This window comes from Chroicocephalus ridibundus, chromosome 6 (genome assembly GCF_963924245.1).
Source record: "Chroicocephalus ridibundus chromosome 6, bChrRid1.1, whole genome shotgun sequence".
Lineage (NCBI taxonomy): Eukaryota > Metazoa > Chordata > Aves > Charadriiformes > Laridae > Chroicocephalus > Chroicocephalus ridibundus.
The window spans coordinates 37,696,851-37,717,733 of record NC_086289.1 but is presented as its reverse complement, the minus strand read 5'-3'; the positions used below and the strand labels follow the sequence as shown (position 1 = coordinate 37,717,733).

Here is a 20,883-nt window from a genome sequence, read left to right as displayed (position 1 = left end):
GGTCCGGGGAGGAGGAGGAGTGGTCCCAGGCAGGTGGGCTTCTGTCAGCAAGCGTTGTGCAGCACACTGAGAGCGGCCCTGAGGAGAAGGACTTGGGGGTGTTGGTGGGTGAGAAGCTCAACAGAAGCCGGCAATGTGCACTGGCAGCCCAGAAACCTCCCGCACCCCAGGCTGCATCCCCAGCAGTGTGGGCAGCAGGGCAAGGGGGGGGATCCTGCCCCTCTGCTCCGCTCTGGGGAGACCCCCCTGCAGTGCTGCCTCCAGCTCTGGGGCACCAACAGCAGAAGGACACGGAGCTGTTGGAGCAGGGCCAGAGGAGGCCCCGGAGATGCTGTGAGGGCTGGAGCCCCTCTGCTGTGAGGACAGGCTGAGAGAGCTGGGGGGGTTCAGGGTTCAGCGTGGAGAAGAGAAGGCTCCAGGGAGACCTCAGAGCCCCTTCCAGTCCCTAAAGGGGCTCCAGGAAAGCTGGGGAGGGACTCTGGATCAGGGAGGGGAGCCATAGGATGAGGGGGAACGGTTTTACACTGGAAGAGGGGAGATTTAGATGAGATCTGAATCAGAAATTCTTTGCTGTGCGGGTGGTGAGCCCCTGGCCCAGGTTGCCCAGAGAAGCTGTGTCTGCCCCATCCCTGGAGGTGTTCAAGGCCAGGTTGGACGGGGCTTGGAGCAGCCTGGTCTGGTGGAAGGTGTCCATGCCCAGGGCAGGGGGTGGCACTGGATGGTCTTTGAGGTCCCTTTCAACCCAAACCATTCTGCCTGTAGCTGCAGCTGTTTCAAACTGAAGCAGGGGCTTAGCAATGGCTGAGAGCTGGCTTGGCACGCGTAAATACCCCTTCTCTTCAGAGATGCTGTCCTGACTGTTGTGTGTCCATGGGGAATTGCTGGTGTTGGCCAAATCCCAAGTGGAGAGTTGCCTGGGTGAGCTGGCAGGCTGGAGCAGGGGCTGGAGTCTTCACGGTGCCTGGGATCGGCTCTGCGGCCCTGGTACCTGGGTGGTGCTCCCTGGAAGAGGGACAGGCAGGGAATCACTTACCCTAAGGTACCTTTCCTTTGTGGAGGAGTGTCAGCGAAACCAGGAATTGTCCTGAAAGAAACCCAGCCAGGTCCCCTTGCAAAAAGGGGTGTTTGGAAAGTAGAATACCCTTGGGAGAACCAACAAAAGAGCAGTCATGCCCAAATCAGTGCCAGGCAGAGCCAAATGCCTTTTGGAGGAGGGGAAGTGCAGCCTTTCAGATGCTAACTGGGTATTTGGATCAGTTGCTGTATGGAGGAACTGGTGTGCCATTGGCTCTAGGAGGACCTGTTGTAATTAATGCATTGGCTTTGGCTGCCTTCTGTAACGGCAGGAAGGGATGTGCGACTCTCTTGAGCCAACGCCTGCGGGGACAGATAGAAAATTTAATAGGAGACAGATGGAATGGACATTTTGGAGATCTCCACGGTGGGAAGATGTCGCTGCTCAGGCCCTCAGGGACTCACAGCGCTCCCATTCAGCAGAGTTTTGAAATTAGCATCTCTGCGGAAGAGCTTTTCCTAAGGCACGGCTGATGCCTACAGGTAGAGCAACTTTCTGCGGCTTAATGGAACGGGAGGAGCACTTTACGCTTGGACACGATGCCTTTCCAGCAATATTGCTGAAATTCCCCGTAAGAAATTCTGATGTCATTTTTTTGGTCTGTTTCATAGATTGGATTAATCAGCGGAGACACACCCTCCGGGTCGCGGAGTTGGCTTCCTTTCATTAATTTACCCTCGAGTCTTTGCTGAACAAAGAAGGATTTGTTGAACAAAGCCGGGTCAGTGCTGGGCTGAAGAGCCTTGCGCCTCTAGCCTGCTAGTTTGAATTAGGAATGAGCCGTAACTGTAAATTGTACGTCCTGTGGCCTGGATTGGTAAAAATGTCCTGGCCTCAATTCTTGTCTCCTGCAGAGCCTGAGACCTCAAGAGACACCCCAAGGTGGTGGCCTTCAGGGCGATGAGTAGACTCCCCAAATGAGACACAGTCAGAAAGAAAGTTTGGGAAGGTGTGAGCAACTCTGCTGTCGATAAAAAGAGGTGTTCATTTCATACTGTTTGCTTTAAAGGCTTAGTGGACTCTCTAGGGGGAAAAATAATTTAAAGAATAGCTTCATTAAAGGACAAACAAGTCTATGAGTAGAGGCTTTTTGCAGGGCTGGTGAGAGATCCGTGGACCAGCTGCTGGCTGCATTTCTCTGGGTGCCCCTCAAATGTTTTTTCTCCTCTCTTCCAGCTCTTTGAGAACTTCTACTTCGGAGAGGTGCAGCTGGACGCGGTGCATCTCTCCCAGAGGTTCTCTTCAGATGCCTCTGGCTACTACGCGACGTCTGGGCGGCTCACCTTCTCCTGAAGCAGCAACCCAGCTGCCGCAGCGGGTCCACTCGCCAGTGAAATGTGGCTTTACAGAACACGAATTTTGGACAAGAACCCGGGAACTCCAGGTGGGGATGCCTTGTGACCCCTCGAAAGCACACTGCAGCCAGGAACCACGGCATTTCCCACATTTCCCTGCCCTCTCTCTGGGGGGAACCGGAGTCCTTCCTCCTCCTTTCCCTATTGGTAACCAAAACATCACCAAGTTGCCTCTTTGATGTCTGTCGCCTCTTTGTTTTCCAAGAAAACAACTAGAAAAACTGGTGCAGGTGGCTTTTGGGGCATCACTGATGTTTAAACATGGCTTCGTTTCAGAAGGAGGAAGTTGGTTCTTAAAATAAGTATTTAAAATCCAAGAGAGCTCCCGGGAGCATGGTTTAACAATATTGAGGTCAGGCATTGCTTGGATCTCCGTCAGCGTGCCTGTGTGATGTAGATCTCCAAATAAATTAATTCCCTTCAAAAGCAAAGTGTTTACCTCCTGTTGCATTGATAGTTTCTGTAATTAAACTTCCAGCACACAACTATGTTTAATAAGAAAGCATTTATGGTAAGAGCTCTTTCCGGTGACCGTTTCGGAGTGTGTCAAAAAACATACGCCTTGTAGGTGTTTTCTCCGTGAAAACAAGAGCAAAACTCTTTGATACCATTGTGAATCCTTCAGAGATCTGAAGACAACTGGGGTTTTTTTCTTGTAAATCTCCCTGTTAGGTAAGAATAGCAACACAGGCTTTCAACTCTCCCGAGGATGAACGCTTTGAAAAATGGAAAGTGCTGCTCTTTAGTTGTTTTGCAACAAACTGGTGGCGGCAGCAACTGGTGCTGCCCATCCCTAGTCGCTGCCGTGGATGTGGAGTCGTGTCCTGGAGGCAGAGAGCGGGTTTGCTAGGGACAGGGCTGCTCCAGCAGCACCTGCGTGTATTACTGTTTGGTTTTAAGAGGTTTTCATCCCATTTTCTCCCTCCCGAAGTGTGGCTATACTCTGCCTGCGCGCACAAACAGCGGTGGGAGGCGGTCAGGATTCAGGCTGGCTTTCCGTTTTTTTCCCCACATGCGTTGCTGGTTGTATTTCCAAGACCAAATTGCCTATCTCTGCTTGCAAGCCTGCCTGCCAGGAGATCAAATCATCCGTGGCTTTGCCCTTTACCCCGGAGTCCCTGCTTGTACCCAATTACAACTGTTGGGCTTTTTGTCTCCGCTTTTCCTTGCAGCCGAACGCCTGCCTGCTCTCCAAGCGGAGGAGGAAGGGTCGCCTTCAAAGCCCTTGGCTGGGCGGGCAGACCGCCGGCACGGGGAGGTGCCGAGGGCACTTAATACTGGCCGCTGTCACCTTTCGGCCAGCCTGAAGAGGTGCTTGGCAAATCGCGCCGGCCGCCCCAAGAACAGCCCCGGGAGCTGCTGCCGCAGGAAGGGGAGACGCACCTTGGGAAGCTTGTTCCCGCTGGGTTTTTAACAGCTTTCAGCAAGAAACTGAGTGCTACAGGATGTGGGGTGCTGCTTGCGCTGGAGTTTTCCTTAGTAGGGCATTGGTGGCATTTTTATCACACCTGCTTTGCTCCATTGTCACTTCATACTGATTTCTTCTTCATCGAGGTGGGCTTATAGTCTTCCCTCCCTCCCTAACGCAGGAGGAGCTTTGCAAACAGCATCTCAGCGTGGAGACAAACACAGCTTTTCTACAAAGAAAGGCCGACCTGAGGATACTCTTCCACTTCCCACTCTTATAGGCACGTTTTAATGACAATTGTTTCTGTGACCCTTTGGAAGTTGGTTGAATTTTCGGTGGTAAGCGGCTTATCCCGCTGCTCCAGCCTGGCACGGCTAAATTCGTTCCACACCTCCATCCCCGGGCGGAATTAAGGGTTCTGGTCTGTTCCTCTCATCCGCGGAGTCATAGCTTAGGGCTTTTCCATCGTTATTCCTAAATTAGAAGTTTCATATTGAGCATGATAAAACTGTGCTTTGTGCCCAGTCCTGCATGAACTGAAATCCCGTTAAACCAGGCAGCGTTAGGGGTTTGCAGGACACGACTTAATACTTCAGAACTTGCCTAAAACTTGTTTAAACTGAAGCCTGCGGCGCTGTGTTTTGTCTCCATCCCGAGCATCCTCACAGGGAGAAGAAAAGCCGTGTTTGTGTGTGCGCCGGGAGCTCCCCAGCTGCAGCTGCGAAGGAGCAGCGGGTGTGCGGGGCCCCGCGCCCCCGCTGCTCCTTCGCAGCTGCAGCCGGGGTGAGTTATCACCATCCTTCCTTGCCAAGCCACCAAGACGTCCCCACAAGTGGCACCGTGCCCACCAACAGGGGTTGGAGGATGGGGGGATAGAGATACGGGGTGGGCGTTTGGTGGGGATGGCGGGTGAGGGGTCCAGGGCCAGGGGGACACAGGGCAGGGACCAGGGATAGGGGATGAGGGGTGCAGGATGGGGGTGTGGCAGGGACAGGGGATGCGGGATGAAGGATGTGGGATGGGGACATTGTACGGACCAAGGATGCAGGATGAGGGATGCAGGGATGGGGGATGCAGGATGAGGACTGGGTATGGACCGGGGATGCAGGATGAGGACTGGGTATGGACCAGGGATGCAGGATGGGGACAGAGCAGGGACAGGGGACATGGGATAGGGACATAGAAGGGACTGGGAATGCAGGACTGGGGAAACAGGATGGAAATGTGGCAGGGATGTGGGATGGGGATATGGTAGGGACCTGAGACGCAGGATGGGGGATGCAGGATAAGGGATGCAGGATGAGGACTGGGTAGGGACAAGTGATGCAGGATGAAGGATGTAGGATGGAGACAGGGCAGGGACAGGGGATGCAGGATGGGGACTGGGTATGGACCAGGGATGAGGGATGGGGACAAGGTATGGACCAGGGATGTGAGATGAAGGATGCAGGATGGGGACAGGGCAGGGACAAGGGACATGGGGTGGGGACATAGAAGGGAGGGGAATGCAGGACGGGGGAAACAGGAGGGAAAAGTGGCAGGGATGGGGGATGCGGGATGGGGACACGGTGGGGACCAGGGATGGGGGATGTGGGATGGGGACAAGGTATGGACCAGGGGTTCAGGATGCAGGATGGGGACAGGGCAGGGACAGGTGATGCGGGATGGGGACTGGGTATGGATCAGGGATGCAGGATGGTGACAAGGTATGGGCCAGGGATGCAGGATGGGGACAGGGTGGGGACAGGGGATGCAGGATGGGGACAAGGTATAAGAGCAGGGATGAGGGATGTAGGATGGGTAAAAGGCAGGGATGGGGGATGCAGGATGGGGACTGGGTATGGACCAGGGGATGCAGGGTGGGGACAGGGGATGCAGGATGGGGACAAGGTATAAGAGCAGGGATGAGGGATGTAGGATGGGTAAAAGGCAGGGATGGGGGATGCAGGATGGGGACTGGGTATGGACCAGGGGATGCAGGGTGGGGACAGGGGATGCAGGATGGGGACAAGGTATAAGAGCAGGGATGAGGGATGTAGGATGGGTAAAAGGCAGGGATGGGGGATGCAGGATGGGGACTGGGTATGGACCAGGGGATGCAGGATGGGGACAGGGAAGGGAGGGCACGCAGGATGGGGACTGGGTATGGACCAGGGGTGCAGGATGAGGGATGTGGGACGGGGGATGCAGGATGGCCATGAGGTATGGACCAGAGATGCAGGATGAGGGATGGGGACAGGGCAGGGATAAGGGATGCAGGATGCAGGATGGGGACTGGGTATGGACCAGGGACGAGGGATGGGGGATGCAGGATGGGGATAGGGCAGGGATGGGGGATGCAGGATGGGGACAGGGCGGGGACAGGGGTGCAGGATGGGGCCGGGGGAGGCCCTGGGGCTGCGGCCGTGCCGTGCCGGCGGCTCCCCCACCCCGGTGCCGGCGCGCAGGTGCGGCGGGCGCGGCGGACGCTCCGCCCCGGCCCTCCCGCCGGTGCCGCCCGGTGCCGCCCCGCGGCCGCACTCGCCGCCGGCGCCTCCCCGTGCGCACCGCTCCGCTCCGCACCGCTCCGCTCCGCGCCGCGCCGCGCCGCTCCCCCCGGCGCTGCGGCAGCATGCGGGGCTGCGGCGGGCGCCGCGCCCTGCTGGCCCTGCTGGCCCTCCTCCTGCCCTCCGCCGCCGCCGCCGGCCCCGCCGCCGGCCCCGGCCCGGCCGCGGCGGGGGAGAGCCCCGGCAATTTCATGGAGGACGAGCAATGGCTCTCCTCTATCTCCCAGTACGGCGGCAGGATCAAGCACTGGAACCGCTTCCGAGACGTGAGTCCGGGCCGGCGGCGGGGCTGGGGGCGGGGGCGGGGGGGGGGACGACGGCAAACGGGGACACGGGACGCGCCACCGGGCACCGGGAGCCCCCACCTCCGCCCTCCCCGCCGCTGCGGCTGCCGCAGCACCGCCCTCCCCCGGCACCGGCCCCGGCCCTCGGCTCCCTGGCAGGCGGCCGGGGATGCTCGGCGCTGCCCGCATCCCGCCGCGCCGGTACCCGGTACCCGGGGGATGCCCCCCTCCTTCGGCAGCGCCGATGCCAAGGCCACCCTGCCCATCGCCACCCCTGCCCATCGCCACGGCCGGCGTGGCCGATGCCAAGGCCACCGTGGCCAGGGCTCGACGCCAAAGCCAACCTCGCCACGGACCCCGGGGTGCTGCCGCCCGGCCCCTCTCCCCCTGCGCCGCACCGTGGCCTCGGTGACAGGTCGGGACACCGACGCCTTCCCGGAACCCTGCGGGGTGTCGCAGGGGTGCCCAGCCCCTGCTCGGCGGGGTGGTGGTCCTGGGGAGGTCCCTGGGGACAGGGAGGGGGACACGAAGCGAGGAGTGGGAGGATGCAGACATCGCCAGCGCTGGCGGGTGACCTGGCACCTGGGGCTCGGTGTCCTGTCACCCCCCGCTTTTACGCAGCCCGTAAAGAACGGCCTCAGCAGCGTTTGGTTCCGATCCTCAGTTTTATGGGGATTTTTTCCTGGGCTTATTTTACGCCCGTCCCCCCACGCTACCCCCCACTAATGTCCCCCCAGGGCGGGGACACGGCACTGCATCCCCATCCGGGGGGATTCCGGGGGACATGCAGCAGCCGGGCGGGGAGGGGGCACACGCCGAGCCGCCCCCCCCATCCCGAGCCGGCCCCTCCGTCTTTGTTCAGATGCGCACTAGGGTTCACCTTGGCAGCAAGGATGCGCCACCGGGAGATGTCCCCTGCCGTGAGCAGGGCGGGGGGAAACGCCCCCCCCCCCCCCCCCCAAGTAAACCAGTTAGGGGGACAGAGCAGGGGTGACAGAGCAAGGGAGGGGGTAAATGCCTCCCCAGAGACCCCCACCAGCGACATACCCGGCCAGAGCTGGGCACTGGGGACCTTGGCCAGCTGCAGATGCTCAAGGGGGAGCACGTGTGGACGTGGCCCCACCACGCTGAGCATCCCCGGGGGGGTTTGGGGCTGTGACCCCCATCCCGGTGCAGCAGCAGCACACGGGGGGCCTGCCCGGCTGTGCCAGGGCTGCCGGCCCGGGGGGGACTGCAGCCCTGCCGGCCGTTAGCGCGGATTAATAAGCAAGTCCTGTGGATCTGTGGGGTTTTGGGCCCAGCGGCAGCAGCGGGGAGGAGGCTGGCGGCCCTGCCGAAAGCCACGCCGCAGGGAGCTGCCGGGCGCCGCAGTGTTGCTAATCATGGCCCAGGAACACGGGCGATATCGATTGCGGTGCAAAGGCCGGAGCGAGAGACAGAGCGATGCCCCTGTGGAGCTGCCTCCCACCATGCTGCCCCCCAGCACCCTGCCCCCCTCCCTGGAGCAGCGGGGAGGCTGCCGCCCCAGGGACACAGCACCCACCCCGCTCTCTGCGGCTCCCCAACACCCCCAGGATGTTCTCAGGGCCCCGGGGGGAGCAGCTCTGCCTCCCCAGGCAGCGTCATCCATCTTAGCCTGCTCCCTCTGGGCTTGGTGTTGAAACACCGGGGTGGCAGTGCCAGGACTGTCACCCCCCGGGGATGACGGCAGGGCCTTGCTGGGCTCCCGGGGGCTTCCTCCCCCCCCTCCCTGTTTCCAGCCCCCAGCCCTCCCCGCTCCCTGCCTTTCCTGTACAGCCAAGATGGGATGGGGAAAGGTTTTACCCTGTATAAATGCTCTCTGGGGTTACAGACTAGAGCCAGAGAGGGGGGAACATCTTAGTGGTGGGCATCGGTGGCATCTGGGGCAGGTGATGGGACCTTTGGGCACTTGGTTGGGTGCCCAGCTGGCCCAGAGTGCCCATCACCATGGGCTGGGAGCTCTGGTCTGCCCCGGGGGCTGACGGCGGGTGCTCTCTCTTTCTTTCTCTCTCTTTTTGGGTGCTGGCTGGGCCGTCTCGCTGCCAGGAGGTGGAGGTGAGCGTCGAGGGGCTGCCGGTGATGGTGGCAGCCCGCTTTTGGGGTGGGGGGAGGCTGCTCCACGCCCCTGCTTGCTCCCCTCCTGGCGTGGGGACAGTCCCAGGAGTTTGTGCTGGGAGAGCCTCGCCGGGCTGGTGGCCCCAAGTGGGGTGGTGGCACTCCTGGTGGCACCTCTCCCGCTCATCCAGGCTCTCCCTGCCTTTTGCAGGACGACTACATCAAGAGCTGGGAGGACAACCAGCCCGGGGATGAAGGTACCCCTGGGATGGGTTTGGGATGGGGCTGGGTGCCAGCCGGTATTGCGGCGGGGTGGGGGGACACACACTTTCTACCCGCACCCCCCCGGGCTTTTCCCTTCCGGCGGGGCTGGTGCGTGCCGGGAAGCGGCAGCTGGTGCCAAGGCAGCTGCCCAGCTGCAGCCTGAATGGGGCTTTGTGCTGGGCTGGCTCGCGGCCAGTGCTGCCGGGGGTCCCCGGGGGGGTCCCCACCTGCCCCGGCCCCTCTCTGCCCCCTCCCTGTAGCCCTGGACACCACCAAGGACCCCTGCCAGAAGGTGAAGTGCAGCCGGCACAAGGTGTGTGTGGCGCAGGGCTACCAGCGTGCCATGTGCATCAGCCGCAAGAAGCTGGAGCACAGGTAGGAGGGATGGGGACAGGGACGAGCTGGTGGCGGTGGGGGAAGGGGGGGGATGCCGAGCCTGGGGGGGCTCAGCATTGTCCCCCACCACACAGGATCAAGCCGCTGGGCTCCAAGGGGCACGGGGGCTGCAAGCCCTGCCACGCCGCCCCGCTCGCCGCCGTCTGCGGCTCCGACGGCCACACTTACAGCTCGGCGGTAAGGACGGTGGCATCTCGCCGCAGGGAGGGGGACACCATGTCATCTATCCCCCCCCGTTTGCCAACGTCCCCCTGCTGCCCTGCAGTGCAAGCTGGAGCAGCAGGCCTGCCTGGCCAGCAAGCAGCTGACGGTGCGGTGCGAGGGGCAGTGCCCCTGCCCGACCCCACGCAGCCCTCCCGGCGACGCCAAGCAAGGTGAGCAGGGATGGCGGACACCGCCGAGGGCGTCCCCGAGCCCTGCCCGGCCTGATGCCGCTCCTCTGGACGCCCAATTCCCCCCCCTCAGAGCCGTGCACCGGGCAGGACCTGGCCGACCTGGGCGACCGCCTGCGTGACTGGTTCCAGCTCCTGCGGGAGAACGCCAAGCAGAATGGCTCCGGCGGCCTCCCCGCCAGCCCGGCCACTGGTACGTGTCCCCACTGGGCGTGGGGGGAACGCAGGGGGGCTCTCCCCAGGGGGAAACCAGGCGACCGCGGTCCACATGCCGCCCCGCAGCGCTGGAGAGGAGCGTGGCGGCCAGCTGCAAGGAGGCGGTGGGGTGGATGTTCTCCCGGCTGGACACCAGCGGGGATCTCTTCCTGGAGGCGGCCGAGCTGGCCGCCATCAACCTGGACAAGTACGAGGTGTGCATCCGCGCCTTCTTCAACTCCTGCGACACCTCCAAGGACGGCCGCGTCTCCGCTCCCGAGTGGTGCTTCTGCTTCTGGAGGGAAAGTGCGTCGCACCAGGGCCAGAGAAGGGGGGATGCTGTGGGGATGGGGAGGGTTGTACACTGGGGTGGGGGTGATGCACACCATGGGGTCCTGGGGAATCCATGCTATGGCGGTGGGGTGGGAGGGGATGCTTGCCACGGGAGGATGTACGCCATGGGGTCTCGGCAGGGGGAATGCATGCCATGGGATACACACCACGGGGTTGGAGGGACGCACACCATTGATGGGGGGGGTGGGTGGGTGGGGTGTACACTGTGGGTCACGGGAGCGCATGCTGCAGGGTCTGGGGGGGAATGCACACCATGGGGGATGCAAGGTGTGGGGTCCTGGGGGATTCACACCATGGGGGATGCAGGCTGGTGGGGTCCTGGTGGGGGGGGGGGATGCCCATCATGGGGGATACAGGGTGCAGGGTCTTGGGGGGGTGCAGGAATACACACCATGGGGGATGCAGGCTGTGGGGTCAGGAGACTGCACATCATAGGGGCTGCTGGGGGGCGGTGCACAGCATTGGGGAGGGGATGCATGCCATGGGATTTGGGGGAATGCAGTCTGTGTGTGGGGGTTGTGGGGGGCTGTATACCCGGGGTGGGGGGGGGGCGGGTAGGGGGTGTTCATGCTGTGGGGTCATGGGGAAGCACACCATGGGTTGGCGGCTGCCCACCATGGGGGCTGCAGGGGCTGGTGGGGGGGATGCCCGCCGTGGGGGATGCAGTGTCTGGGGCGGGGATGCCTGCCATGGGGGCGGGGGGCGGGGGGGGCCATGCGGCGGGCTGTACACCCACCCTAAGAGCGGTGTATGGGGTGTGGGGGGGCGGTGCTGCAGAGCCACCCTGTCTGAGAGAGCTGGAGAAGATTCAGATCCAAGAAGCAGCCAAAAAAAAGCCGGGTGAGTTGCTGGGGGGTGGGGGGGGTCCTGTCCGGGGCCCTGCATGGGATGGGGACAGGGAGCTCTTGCGGGGGGGACGGGGGGGTGTCATCGCTTCCCCGCAGGCACCTTCATCCCCAGCTGCGACGAGGATGGCTACTACCGGCGGGCACAGTGTGAGCCGGGTGGCGGGGAGTGCTGGTGCGTGGACCAGCAGGGCACCGAGCTGACGGGCACCCGCGGCCGTGGCAGCCCCGACTGCGGTGAGCGCCCGGGGAGGGGGGGACACCCCCCATCTTTTTACTTTTTGGGGGGAGACAGGGTCACACACAGCTCCAGGACCCGGCCGCAAGCCTCTGCCCCTTCCCTCCCCCCCCACCACAGAGGAGGCAACGGGTTTTTCGGGCGACTTCGGGAGCAGCGTGGGCTGGGAGGATGAGGAGGAGAAGGAGCCAGAGGAGGCGGGTGAGGAAGGCGAGGAAGAGGAGGGCGAAGCGGGCGAGGGCGACGACGGCGGATACATCTGGTAGAGGAGCAGGAGAGAGCCCGGCGGGCAGCACGGCCGGGCAGCAGCCCCCCCCCCCAGGCCGGGGGTCCCCGTGACACCCCCCCCAAGCTACCGGGGTGGCGGTGGGGGTGGGGGGCGAGTGTGTGTGCGGCATCCCGTCACCCCCCAGCCCTGCACGGGACGGGGTGTCGGGGTGCTTGCCCGGGGAGGTGTGGGGGGGTGAGCGGGGCAAGGGGGGGGGCCACGCTTGTGCGAATTCGAGCTGCTTTTAATTATTTTTTGTTGGGGGGGTTGGTGGGGTGGGGGGAGGGGTAGAGCCTTGTAGGCCTAGTGTGCTGCCGCGTGGTCTTCAACCGGGCAAATGGCGCTAATAAAAGTGGGGGGAAAAAAAAAAAAAGGAAAAACAGACCCATAAAACACCTTCCATAGATAAGCTGCCCCCCCAGCCCCTCCCCCTGTATATCCCCCCCATGCTGTGCTTGCGTGGCCCCCCCGGCATTGTGTAGCGGCTGTGAAATAAATACCCCGTGCTGTGTCGAACGCTCGCCTGCCCGTTCCTCCCCCCCACCCCCCGCCGACATCCCCCAGTGCCCCACCTGCACCCACATGGGCTGCTGGGGGTGTCGTGTCCCCCCCATGGGGACATTCTTTCGGCGGGGGACAGGGATGCTGGTGGTGTCCTGCTCCTGCTGTGTCCCCCCCAAGTAGGGATGGGGGTACCCCTGGGTTTGGTCCTGTCCCCCCCTCCCCACAACTGATGTAGGCTGGAGATGACACTCATCCTCCCCCCCCACCCCACCCCATAGGTCCCAGCTCCAAGTACTCCCCCCACCTCCATCAGCCCCTGACCCTATCCAGGACCCCAGCCCCAAACTAACCCCCTCCACCCCAAACCAGCTTTCAGACACCCCCACACCCAGGGTGGTGGGGCACAGAGCCTCCTGCCTGGGGGGGGTGGGGTGGGGGGGGGCTGACATCCACCACCCACCTCCCACGGACACAGGGACACAGGTGCACCCAACTCGCCCCCCCCCGCCCCACCAGCCGCTCGGCACCACAGGACACCACGGCCTCCACTCACAGCATTTAAGGCTCCAGGGAATAACAAAAAAAAAAAAATAAAACAAATTAAGCCCCCCCAATTTGGGGGCGCCAGCAGCTGGTAAAGGCACTGTGCCGTGTCCCATCCCGCCCCCGCCCCCACAGGATGCCCACCCTTGGCCGTCCCTGCGGGGTCCCAGCACTCGGCCCTGACACCGCTGGGGCCAAAGAGGGGATGCGGCAGCTCCCCCCCCTTGGTGTAAGCCCCCCTCCGCCCAGGAGCGGGGAGGGTGTCAGAGCTTGCTGGGGGGTCCCAGGTGCTGCTGGAGCCGCCACACCGCCCGCACCCCCTCGCCCGCACGGTTGAGCCCGGCGAAGGCACTGGGGTGGCCGGTGCGGCGGTAGCGGGTGAGGAGGGGCTGCAGGACGGTGACGGGGATGCAGAAGTTGAGATGGGGGTAGGTGGACCCAGCGCTGGTGTCCCGGGTGTTGCTGGCCACGATCCCTGGTGGGGAGAGGAGCGGTGCCCGTGTCACCAGAGGACACCCATGGGACCCCCCCCCCACCACCACCCATGGGACACCCTGGCTTACCCAGGAGGCATCCGCTGCGGGAGGAGACAAGGGGGCCGCCGCTGGAGCCCCCGTGGACAGCACAGGTGGTCTGCAGCATGACAGGGCGCCCGGCCACCGCCACCACAGCCGAGAGGACCCCTGCCGTCACCGAGGGGCCGCACGCCCGCCCCAGCGCCCCGAAGCCCACCACCATCACCTCCTCTCCTGGGGCGGGGGGAGACGGGAGGTGGGTGCAAGGGGCGGGGCGGGGGGAGGGAGGGGCACGGGGTGTGTGACACCGCAGCACCCCACGTCCCCCTCCCCAGCTGCTTACCTGGTCGGAAGGAGTCCGCGGGACATGGGGGGACGAAGCCCATCACGCTCTCCTCCAGCTCCACCACTGCCACGTCGAAGGGGGACGACTCCTGAGTGGCGAACACCACGCGCCCCTCGAGGATGGTGGCAGCCCTGAGGACACAGCACAAAGGACGTGACAGCAGAGGGGGACGCGGGGTGGGGTGGGGGGGATGTGGTGTGGGACACTCACCGTCCGGGAGCGGGTGCCGGCATCACACGGATCTTGTCACCCGCCTCCACCACGTGCCGGCAGGTGAGGAGCAGGCGGGGGCCCAGCAGCACCCCCGAGCCCCACGTCATCCCACACTCCACCAGCGCCGCCCAGCGCAGTGGGTCCTGCCCGCTTCCCGCCCCGATGGCGGCCACCCCCGCCGGCACTGGCGGCACCGCCACACCGGCTGCGGCCAGGAGGTCAGCGCTGCTGCGCAGGATGGCGGCCAGGGAGCAGAGGAGGGTGAGCCCGACCCACTCGGCGCCTTTCCAGCAGAAGGAGGCGGCGATGACGGCCACCAAGCGTGGGCCGGTGGGCGAGGGCTGGAAGGCGCCGCCGCCCTCGGTGCCGGGCAGGCAGCGTGCGTCCGTCAGGACCAGGGCATTCTCCTCGCCCGCCAGGTTGCTCACCACCCCTCTGCTCAGGGTGTTGAGGAAGAGGTCGGGGCAGAGGGCTCCGAAGGGCGACCCGCAGGCCACCAGCCCCTCGCCCTTCCGCAGGCAGCCGGTGCTGGCCCAGGCCGTCCAGCCTCCCCCGGGGGTGTCGAGGCCGGGCACCCGCAGCCAGGCGAACCAGTGCAGGGCCCGCCCGTCGTCCCCCGCCCCCTCCCCGCCAAAGCGCCATTGCTCAGCTTGCCCGAAGGCCTGCGCTAGCGCCCGCTGGAAGGGGCCGCAGGGCACCAGGGCCAGTAGCCGGGCTTCCTGCTGATGCAAGCTGCCGGCCTCGGGGTGGAGGACGAGGAGGCGCAGGCCGGGCTGGAGGGCGTCGGGCTGCAGGCAGCGGGCGGCCGCCCAGGCGTCGGGTCCGTGGCGCAGGAAGGGGGCGAAGATGGCGGCGTGGCAGAGCACCAGCCCCGGCTGGCGGCTGAGGGTCACCCCGCTGCAGCTGCGGGGCTGGCCGGGGGGGTCGGGGGGGCCGTGGAGGCTGACCACGCAGCAGGCCCGCTCCTCCGCGGAGGCCATGGCGGCGGGAGGGGCCGCATGCGGGGCGCGATGGGGCGCAAAGGCCGCGCACAGGCCGCGCACAGGCGGCGCAGCGAAGCGCAGCGCAGCCCCCAGCCAGCGCCGCCGCGCGCCCACCCCCCGCGCCCCGCCCCGCCCCGCCCCGCCCGCCCATTGGCTGCGGCGGCGGGGCGGGACTGCTGACGTAGCGACCCCGCCCCGCCACAGCGCCCCCTGCCGGCCTCCCGCGGCCCTCGCTTGTCTTTACTCGACGGGCGCGGAATTCAGCCAACCACCACAGAATCCGGGCCCCCAAAAAAATGTAAAGAAGGGGGTTTAAATCTAAATGAAGGTCGCGACGGCTCCGTGGGGAGGGGCGGGGGGGTGTGTCCCGCATCCCGGGGGATCCATCCTCTGTCACCCTGCCCGTGCCGGAGCTGGGAGGGTGACATGACGCAGCACAGCCATCCCAGCGTCAAGCCCAAACGCTACTGTTTATTGAGGACTGCTCATACCGTGATACCTGGGTTCAGCAACTGGTGAAATTACCTAAATATCGTTAAATATATATTTAAAAAAAAAAAAACCAACAACAAAAAAAAACCAAACCAAAAAAAAAACCCCTAACCAGACTCTGGACTAAACAAGGTGAACGTTAAACTAAAAAGTTAGAAGGGACGCTGCTTACGTTAACGCTTTCTTTAAAAAATATAATTGGTTTTTCTTCTTTGTCTTCTTTTTTTTTTTTTAAAGTCAATTAACCACAGTGGTGAGACGTGCTCTCTTTTTCGGCTGTTTACAGCGCGGCGTGCAGAGTGTCACCCCCTCCCCACCCAGGTCACACCAAGCCCCTGCCGTCACCATACGGGAAAGGGACGACAGGCGGAAGAGAGTTGTGTCACCACTGTGCCGCGGGGGTGGCCGCAAACCTGGAGTCTCTTGGTCAAAAGGCCAGGACGCGGTGGGCGGGGAAAAAAAAACCCTTCCCTGCGTCCCAAGAGAAAAAGTCCCGTCGGGAGCCGGGAACGGGATCAAGTCCAGAGGAGTAAAAGCCTTGGCGTCCACGCGAGTGTCAGTCAATGTACTGCGACAGCCAGCGGAAGCCCTCGCCGTAGCCTTGCCTCTTCAGCACGCTGCACATGAACACCTCCATGGGCCGGGCGTTCAGGTCCTTCAGCGGCACGTTTCCCTGGGGAAAATCCAAAGGGAGGTCAGGATCATGGAATGGTTTGGGTGGGAAGGGACCTTGAAGATCATCTCATTCCACCCCCCTGCCCTGGGCAGGGACACCTCCCACCAGACCAGCTTGCTCCAAGCCCCGTCCAACCTGGCCTTGAACACCTCCAGGGATGGGGCAGCCACAGCTTCTCTGGGCAACCTGGGCCAGGGGCTCACCACCCTCACAGCAAACAATTTCTTCCTCAGATCTCAGCTAAATCTCCCCTCTTGCAGTTTAAACCAGATCCCCCTCGTCCTATGGCTCCCCTCCCTGATCCAGAGTCCCTCCCCAGCTTTCCTGGAGCCCCTTTAGGGACGGGAAGGGGCTCTGAGGTCTCCCTGGAGCCTTCTCTTCTCGAGGCTGAACCCCCCCAGCTCTCTCAGCCTGTCCTCACAGCAGAGGGGCTCCAGCCTTCCCAGCATCTCTGGGGCCTCCTCCAGAACTACTTCCCTCAGAGTCACCCCTGCCTTGGCAAAGCCCGCTCAGCCCAGGATGGTTCCCCCTCTCCAGGGGACAGGACTGTGGGAGCCGGCTGTGGGAAACGCCGAAGCACACACCATTTTCGAGCCACAGGCTGATTACCTGTGACACCCGAAGCACTCGTCACCCCGTGGGCCAAGAGCAGCCCCGCCGTGCTTTACTATTGTCCCCCCGATCCATCATCCTGATCACTTCTAACTGTACCTTTTTTCAACACTGGAAAAACGATTCGAGGTTTAACTGGACAGAAATTCAGAGTAACGAAGCCAGAAGAGCTGGACAATGTGTTAAAAAATACCAGCTCAACACCCAATTCCTCAACTATTGTGGAGGTACCGTGTTTTGCACAACCCTGGCAGTTTCAAAACTTGCCCGTGGGCTTTATTATTATTATTATTGGTCAATATCACAGAGAAATTGACAATTAAGAGCTCAATTAGTTTCTAGACGGAACCCCGCTCTGCAAGGAAAGATCCCAGCCCTCCCTCGCTTGCAGCCAATCCAAGATGTGGATGCCTCCCTACCTTTCCCGTGGTCTGTCCGTAGAGCCCAAAGATCTCCCGCAGTCTCTCCTCACTGATGGCCTCTGGTCTGTCGATTTTGTTACCCAAGATAAGGATTGGCACATTGGATATTGTTTCGTCCGTCATTAGGGCCTGCGTGCAAGACGGAGGGGTTAAGCAGAGGCAGAACAGTCACAATCTGAAGAAAAACGTTTTGTTTCAGCTCTGTGACCAACAAAGGCTAATTTTTGGTGCTACAGTACTCCTGCGGAAGATGAGTCTCTCTGGAAAGGTTTCTCGGAAGAAGCTCCTATATCTAAACCCACGGGCTGCTCAAGAGCCCAGGGTCGACCCACAGTAAGGGCACCCAGGTTTAAAGAATCACAGAATGGTTTGGGTTGGAAGGGACCTCAAAGCCCACCCAGTGCCACCCCCTGCCCTGGGCAGGGACACCTCCCACCAGACCAGGCTGCTCCAAGCCCCGGCCAACCTGGCCTTGAACCCCTCCAGGGATGGGGCAGCCACAGCTTCTCTGGGCAACCTGGGCCAGGGGCTCACCACCCGCACAGCGAAAAATTTCTGCCCCAGATCTCATCTCAATCTCCCCTCTTCCAGTGTAAACCAGTTCCCCCTCATCCTATGGCTCCCCTCCCTGATCCAGAGTCCCTCCCCAGCTTTCCTGGAGCCCCTTTAGGGACTGGAAGGGGCTCTAAGGTCTCCCCGGAGTTGGGGAAAGAAAAACAAAAAGATGTAAGTTTACATTAAGCTCAACTTTGGATTCCATAAGCCGTGAGTGATCTGCGCAGTCCACCAGGAAAACAATGCCGTTGATGGCTGGCAGGTAGTTCTTCCAGACCCGGCGAGCTGGAAGACAGAAGCATCAAACAGCGCCCCCATGAAAACGCTACCTGAAGAAATAGGAAAACTACACCCAAAAAGGAGCCACCCTCTTCGTTAGGATTTCCTCGAGGCAGCACAAGTCCCTCTGGTGAAGGGCCTGGCTCTCTCTGCTTTCAGGCGCCTTTTCAGTGCCTTCTCATATTTGTGTGTATTAGAAACCAAAAAAATAGGCAGAAAAACTTTTCTTGGAACTTCTAGAAAGTCTAAAAATCAAAACTCAGCGTTTATTCAAAAGAATAAGCCTACGACATTCAAGTCTTCCACACGAAAAAATATTTCAGGCTGCAGAACATGAACTGGCAGCATTTTTTTTTCCAAACTGCCAGAATTAAGCAAAAGTATTGAGACACTGAACCAACTGGTACCCTAGATCCAGGAGGTTATTTCCACGTACAGCTCCATAAATAATCTCAGGCAACAAATAATCAGGTACTGCTCACTGCTATCACTTTTCAGCATCACTTTCTGGTAGATTTTTCTTAAGGTACCACAGAAATCAGAAAATTGACCACCTTTGGCATCTCCCCCTCAGCAACTTCACTTTTACCTTGTTCATGTCCACCCAGATCAAAAGTTGTAAAGGTCATTCCAGCAATCGTCAGCTCCTCTGATGCTGAAATGTAAAAACACAGGCTGTGTTGTGGGAAAATAATGAAGCTGTCACGGATGGAATTTCTTCGGGATGCTTGTTTAACATCGCACACACTCCGCATGTAAGATATTCTGTAGAATTCCAGGAATTCCCTGAATTTCCTGTAGAATTCGGACACTGAAATCGAGTTGTTTCACAAAATCACCAGCGGAGGAAATAATTTCTCCTACCTTCCCACTTAACCACAATCTTACTAATCTGCAATTATTTCACTTTATGACACTTTTCGTTAGAAACCCACTCCCTCCCCAAGAGAGGGACATCATATTAATTGAAGCACGCCAGTTCTCGGCCTCTTCATTTTCTGTTTGAGAGGTAAACGCAAGCTCCCTTCAGCTTGGGCAACCAACATGCAACTGCATCCCCACGTGCAGTTTTAAGACCCTTAAAAGTCCGTCACCCCAGCGCGGAGCTATCGCTGAGGCATCTTTCAACACCCTGTCCCCAAAATTACAGGGGAAAAGCCACACCGGGAGGCAGGCGGGGTTCAGTCGCTGGCAGACTTACTGGGATGTAGCGTCGGGACATGCTGACCCAGCCTGTCGTCTTTGAGCATGTGCAACAGAGTGGTTTTGCCGGCGTTATCCAAGCCCAGGAACACAAGTTTTCCAGACTTCTTGTACAAACCTGGAAGGAAAACAAACGAGCAAGAAAAGCTCCAGCAGGCTGATCTGGGCACGGCAGTTTATATACGAATCCCTCTCCCAGAGCAATATTGCCACCTGCGCAGTATTTCCGGCACGGACACACAACAGCAGGCAAAATAAACACAGTTTGAACTGGTCACGTCTACAACGCACATTTTCTAAGCTTGTATTTCTAAGAATAACATATTCTTTTCTCTGATACATCCCAGCAGAGGTGCGTGCTGCACAGTTTTACTTATGTGCAATGGGTTATGGACCCATCTGTTGCCCCCAAGGGGTATATAAATGTGAAAATTGAATCGACTCATGAAAGACAGCGGCCAGTTGTTGAAGAAAAAGTGCAAAGTGTGAAACAACGCATCATTTTTTTAGATAAACTGATTTTTTTCCACTTCCAGATGTTGCATCTGCAGCAAGTTTCCTTAGGTTTCCAACAGGACTTTTTCTCATCCCTCCCTACCCCCGTGAGGTGCTCCGGACAGAGTGCATCCCGTCATCCAGCAAGGACCTCAGCTGGAATTCAGGCCTCTGGCAGGAGGCGCTTGGCCATCACCCACCCCTCAGGACAGGGCGGCTCACGCCATGGCAAGGCAGCCAGCCCAGCTGCGCAGGTCACCCCAGACTGGGCAGTGTTTTGGCCACCACCTCCGCAAAGAGCCTTCATCCCGGACGGTGCTGGCGGTGGTAGTCAGCGGCCAGCAGCTCCTCCAGGCAGGCCACGGTGGCTAGCTTGGCGCAGGAAGTGATAATTTGAGGAGAAAGAAATCAAGCAGCTGCAGCAGCGAAAATAAGGGCGAGCTCTGGTGGAGCTGGTGAGCTCGGATACCAGGAGGAGGAGGAGGAGGAGAGGGTTCCCTCCCTGGCTGGGCAGGCACATCTGCTGGGCTAAATGGGCCCTTGGCATCAGCCCAGCTGCTTTTGCGCTTCTTAAGCAGCAAGAGAAAGACTGAGCGGGAGCGAAACACCTCCAAAATATTCTCAAAGTTTCTCCCCCTGGTGTAAAAAAGCCTTAATTGACCTGCAGCTTTCTGGCCAAACTTTATCCTAGTCGGAGCCCTCGTGCACCCCAAGAGAGGCGTGCTTCAATTGCCAACTTTGAGATGATTTCGGCAACCGGCACGAGCCAAACTGAGCCAAGGGCAGCTGCCGCAAAGCGGAGCCGGCTGGGAAAGTAGCGTAAGGCGGCATTACCGAGGAACTGCAGCACGCTGCTGAAACCGTTGTAGATCCACTCGAAAATGAAAGACATCGCTGAGGATTTCACTCGCCTGCGGGGACAAAACCCACCGGAGTTAAAGGCGCCGGGTGACAACCGGTCGCCTGCCACCCCCCCCGCCCCAACCGGGTGGGACGCTGACACTCGGGACCAGGCCCCGCTCCACGGTGAGGGGCGGCGGGGGGCCCGGCGGCCTCAAGGGCGGGCGGTGCGGCCTAGCCCCCGCCCCGCCCCCGCCCTGCCTGCGTGTCACCCCCCGCCACCGCCCCGCGCCCGGCCCGCTCCCCGCCGCCCCGCTCGTCCCCCCGACGCGGTGCCCGGCCGCCCCCGGCCGCCCCCCGCCGCTCACCCCCGGCCGTCCCCAGGCCGCCGCGACACCCACTCCCCACCGCGGCCGCCGCCAGCTCCTCGCCGGAAATACGTCGCTCCCCTCCCCGGACACCCCGCCCACTTCCGCCCCGCCGCGCTGGCTCCCCACGTCGGCCCTGCG

At 61.2% G+C, this 20,883-nt stretch overlaps 4 protein-coding genes across 9 annotated transcripts in view; 2 read left to right on the top strand and 2 right to left on the bottom strand.

Annotated features, from left to right (window-relative positions):
* The window catches only part of ASCC1 (activating signal cointegrator 1 complex subunit 1), a 39,000-nt gene extending 36,130 nt beyond the window's left edge, over nucleotides 1-2,870 (top strand). For 2 of the 4 annotated variants that reach the window (XR_010071448.1, XM_063337420.1), the window contains one exon: nucleotides 2,252-2,870. Coding sequence is in view for 1 of the 4 variants with exons in the window: in XM_063337420.1 (XP_063193490.1) it covers nucleotides 2,252-2,368 (117 nt within the window). In the remaining 3 variants the exon portion in view is untranslated. Of the gene's footprint in view, nucleotides 1-1,346; nucleotides 1,797-2,251 lie in introns of all 4 variants that reach the window. The other 2 variants (XR_010071447.1, XR_010071446.1) reach the window with 2 other exon arrangements.
* Nucleotides 2,871-6,344: 3,474 nt separating this feature from the next.
* Nucleotides 6,345-12,193, top strand: SPOCK2 (SPARC (osteonectin), cwcv and kazal like domains proteoglycan 2). Of its 2 annotated transcripts, none has more exons than XM_063339703.1 (10): nucleotides 6,345-6,650; nucleotides 8,956-9,001; nucleotides 9,269-9,383; nucleotides 9,479-9,581; nucleotides 9,670-9,778; nucleotides 9,870-9,989; nucleotides 10,079-10,297; nucleotides 11,123-11,185; nucleotides 11,290-11,427; nucleotides 11,549-12,193. In XM_063339703.1, exons 1-10 carry the CDS (start codon nucleotides 6,450-6,452, stop codon nucleotides 11,692-11,694), a joined length of 1,260 nt encoding a protein of 419 aa, XP_063195773.1. In that variant the 5' UTR covers nucleotides 6,345-6,449; the 3' UTR covers nucleotides 11,695-12,193. The 2 variants fall into 2 exon arrangements, with proteins under 2 accessions (XP_063195773.1, XP_063195774.1); XM_063339704.1 differs by lacking the exon at nucleotides 6,345-6,650 and adding an exon at nucleotides 8,622-8,744.
* Nucleotides 12,194-12,882: 689 nt separating this feature from the next.
* Nucleotides 12,883-14,835, bottom strand: TYSND1 (trypsin like peroxisomal matrix peptidase 1). Its single transcript, XM_063338594.1, has 4 exons — nucleotides 13,815-14,835; nucleotides 13,602-13,735; nucleotides 13,307-13,492; nucleotides 12,883-13,218 (listed from the first exon to the last, which is right to left on the bottom strand). The coding sequence occupies exons 1-4, from the start codon at nucleotides 14,795-14,797 to the stop codon at nucleotides 13,007-13,009; spliced, it is 1,515 nt and encodes a 504-aa protein (XP_063194664.1). The 5' UTR covers nucleotides 14,798-14,835; the 3' UTR covers nucleotides 12,883-13,006.
* Nucleotides 14,836-15,251: 416 nt separating this feature from the next.
* Nucleotides 15,252-20,836, bottom strand: SAR1A (secretion associated Ras related GTPase 1A). Of its 2 annotated transcripts, none has more exons than XM_063339652.1 (7): nucleotides 20,743-20,836; nucleotides 20,369-20,445; nucleotides 19,038-19,157; nucleotides 18,426-18,491; nucleotides 17,739-17,842; nucleotides 17,000-17,131; nucleotides 15,252-15,965 (listed from the first exon to the last, which is right to left on the bottom strand). In XM_063339652.1, the coding sequence occupies exons 2-7, from the start codon at nucleotides 20,424-20,426 to the stop codon at nucleotides 15,849-15,851; spliced, it is 597 nt and encodes a 198-aa protein (XP_063195722.1). In that variant the 5' UTR covers nucleotides 20,427-20,445; nucleotides 20,743-20,836; the 3' UTR covers nucleotides 15,252-15,848. The 2 variants fall into 2 exon arrangements, with proteins under 2 accessions (XP_063195722.1, XP_063195724.1); XM_063339654.1 differs by having other exon boundaries at nucleotides 20,776-20,830.
* Nucleotides 20,837-20,883: the final 47 nt, after the last annotated feature.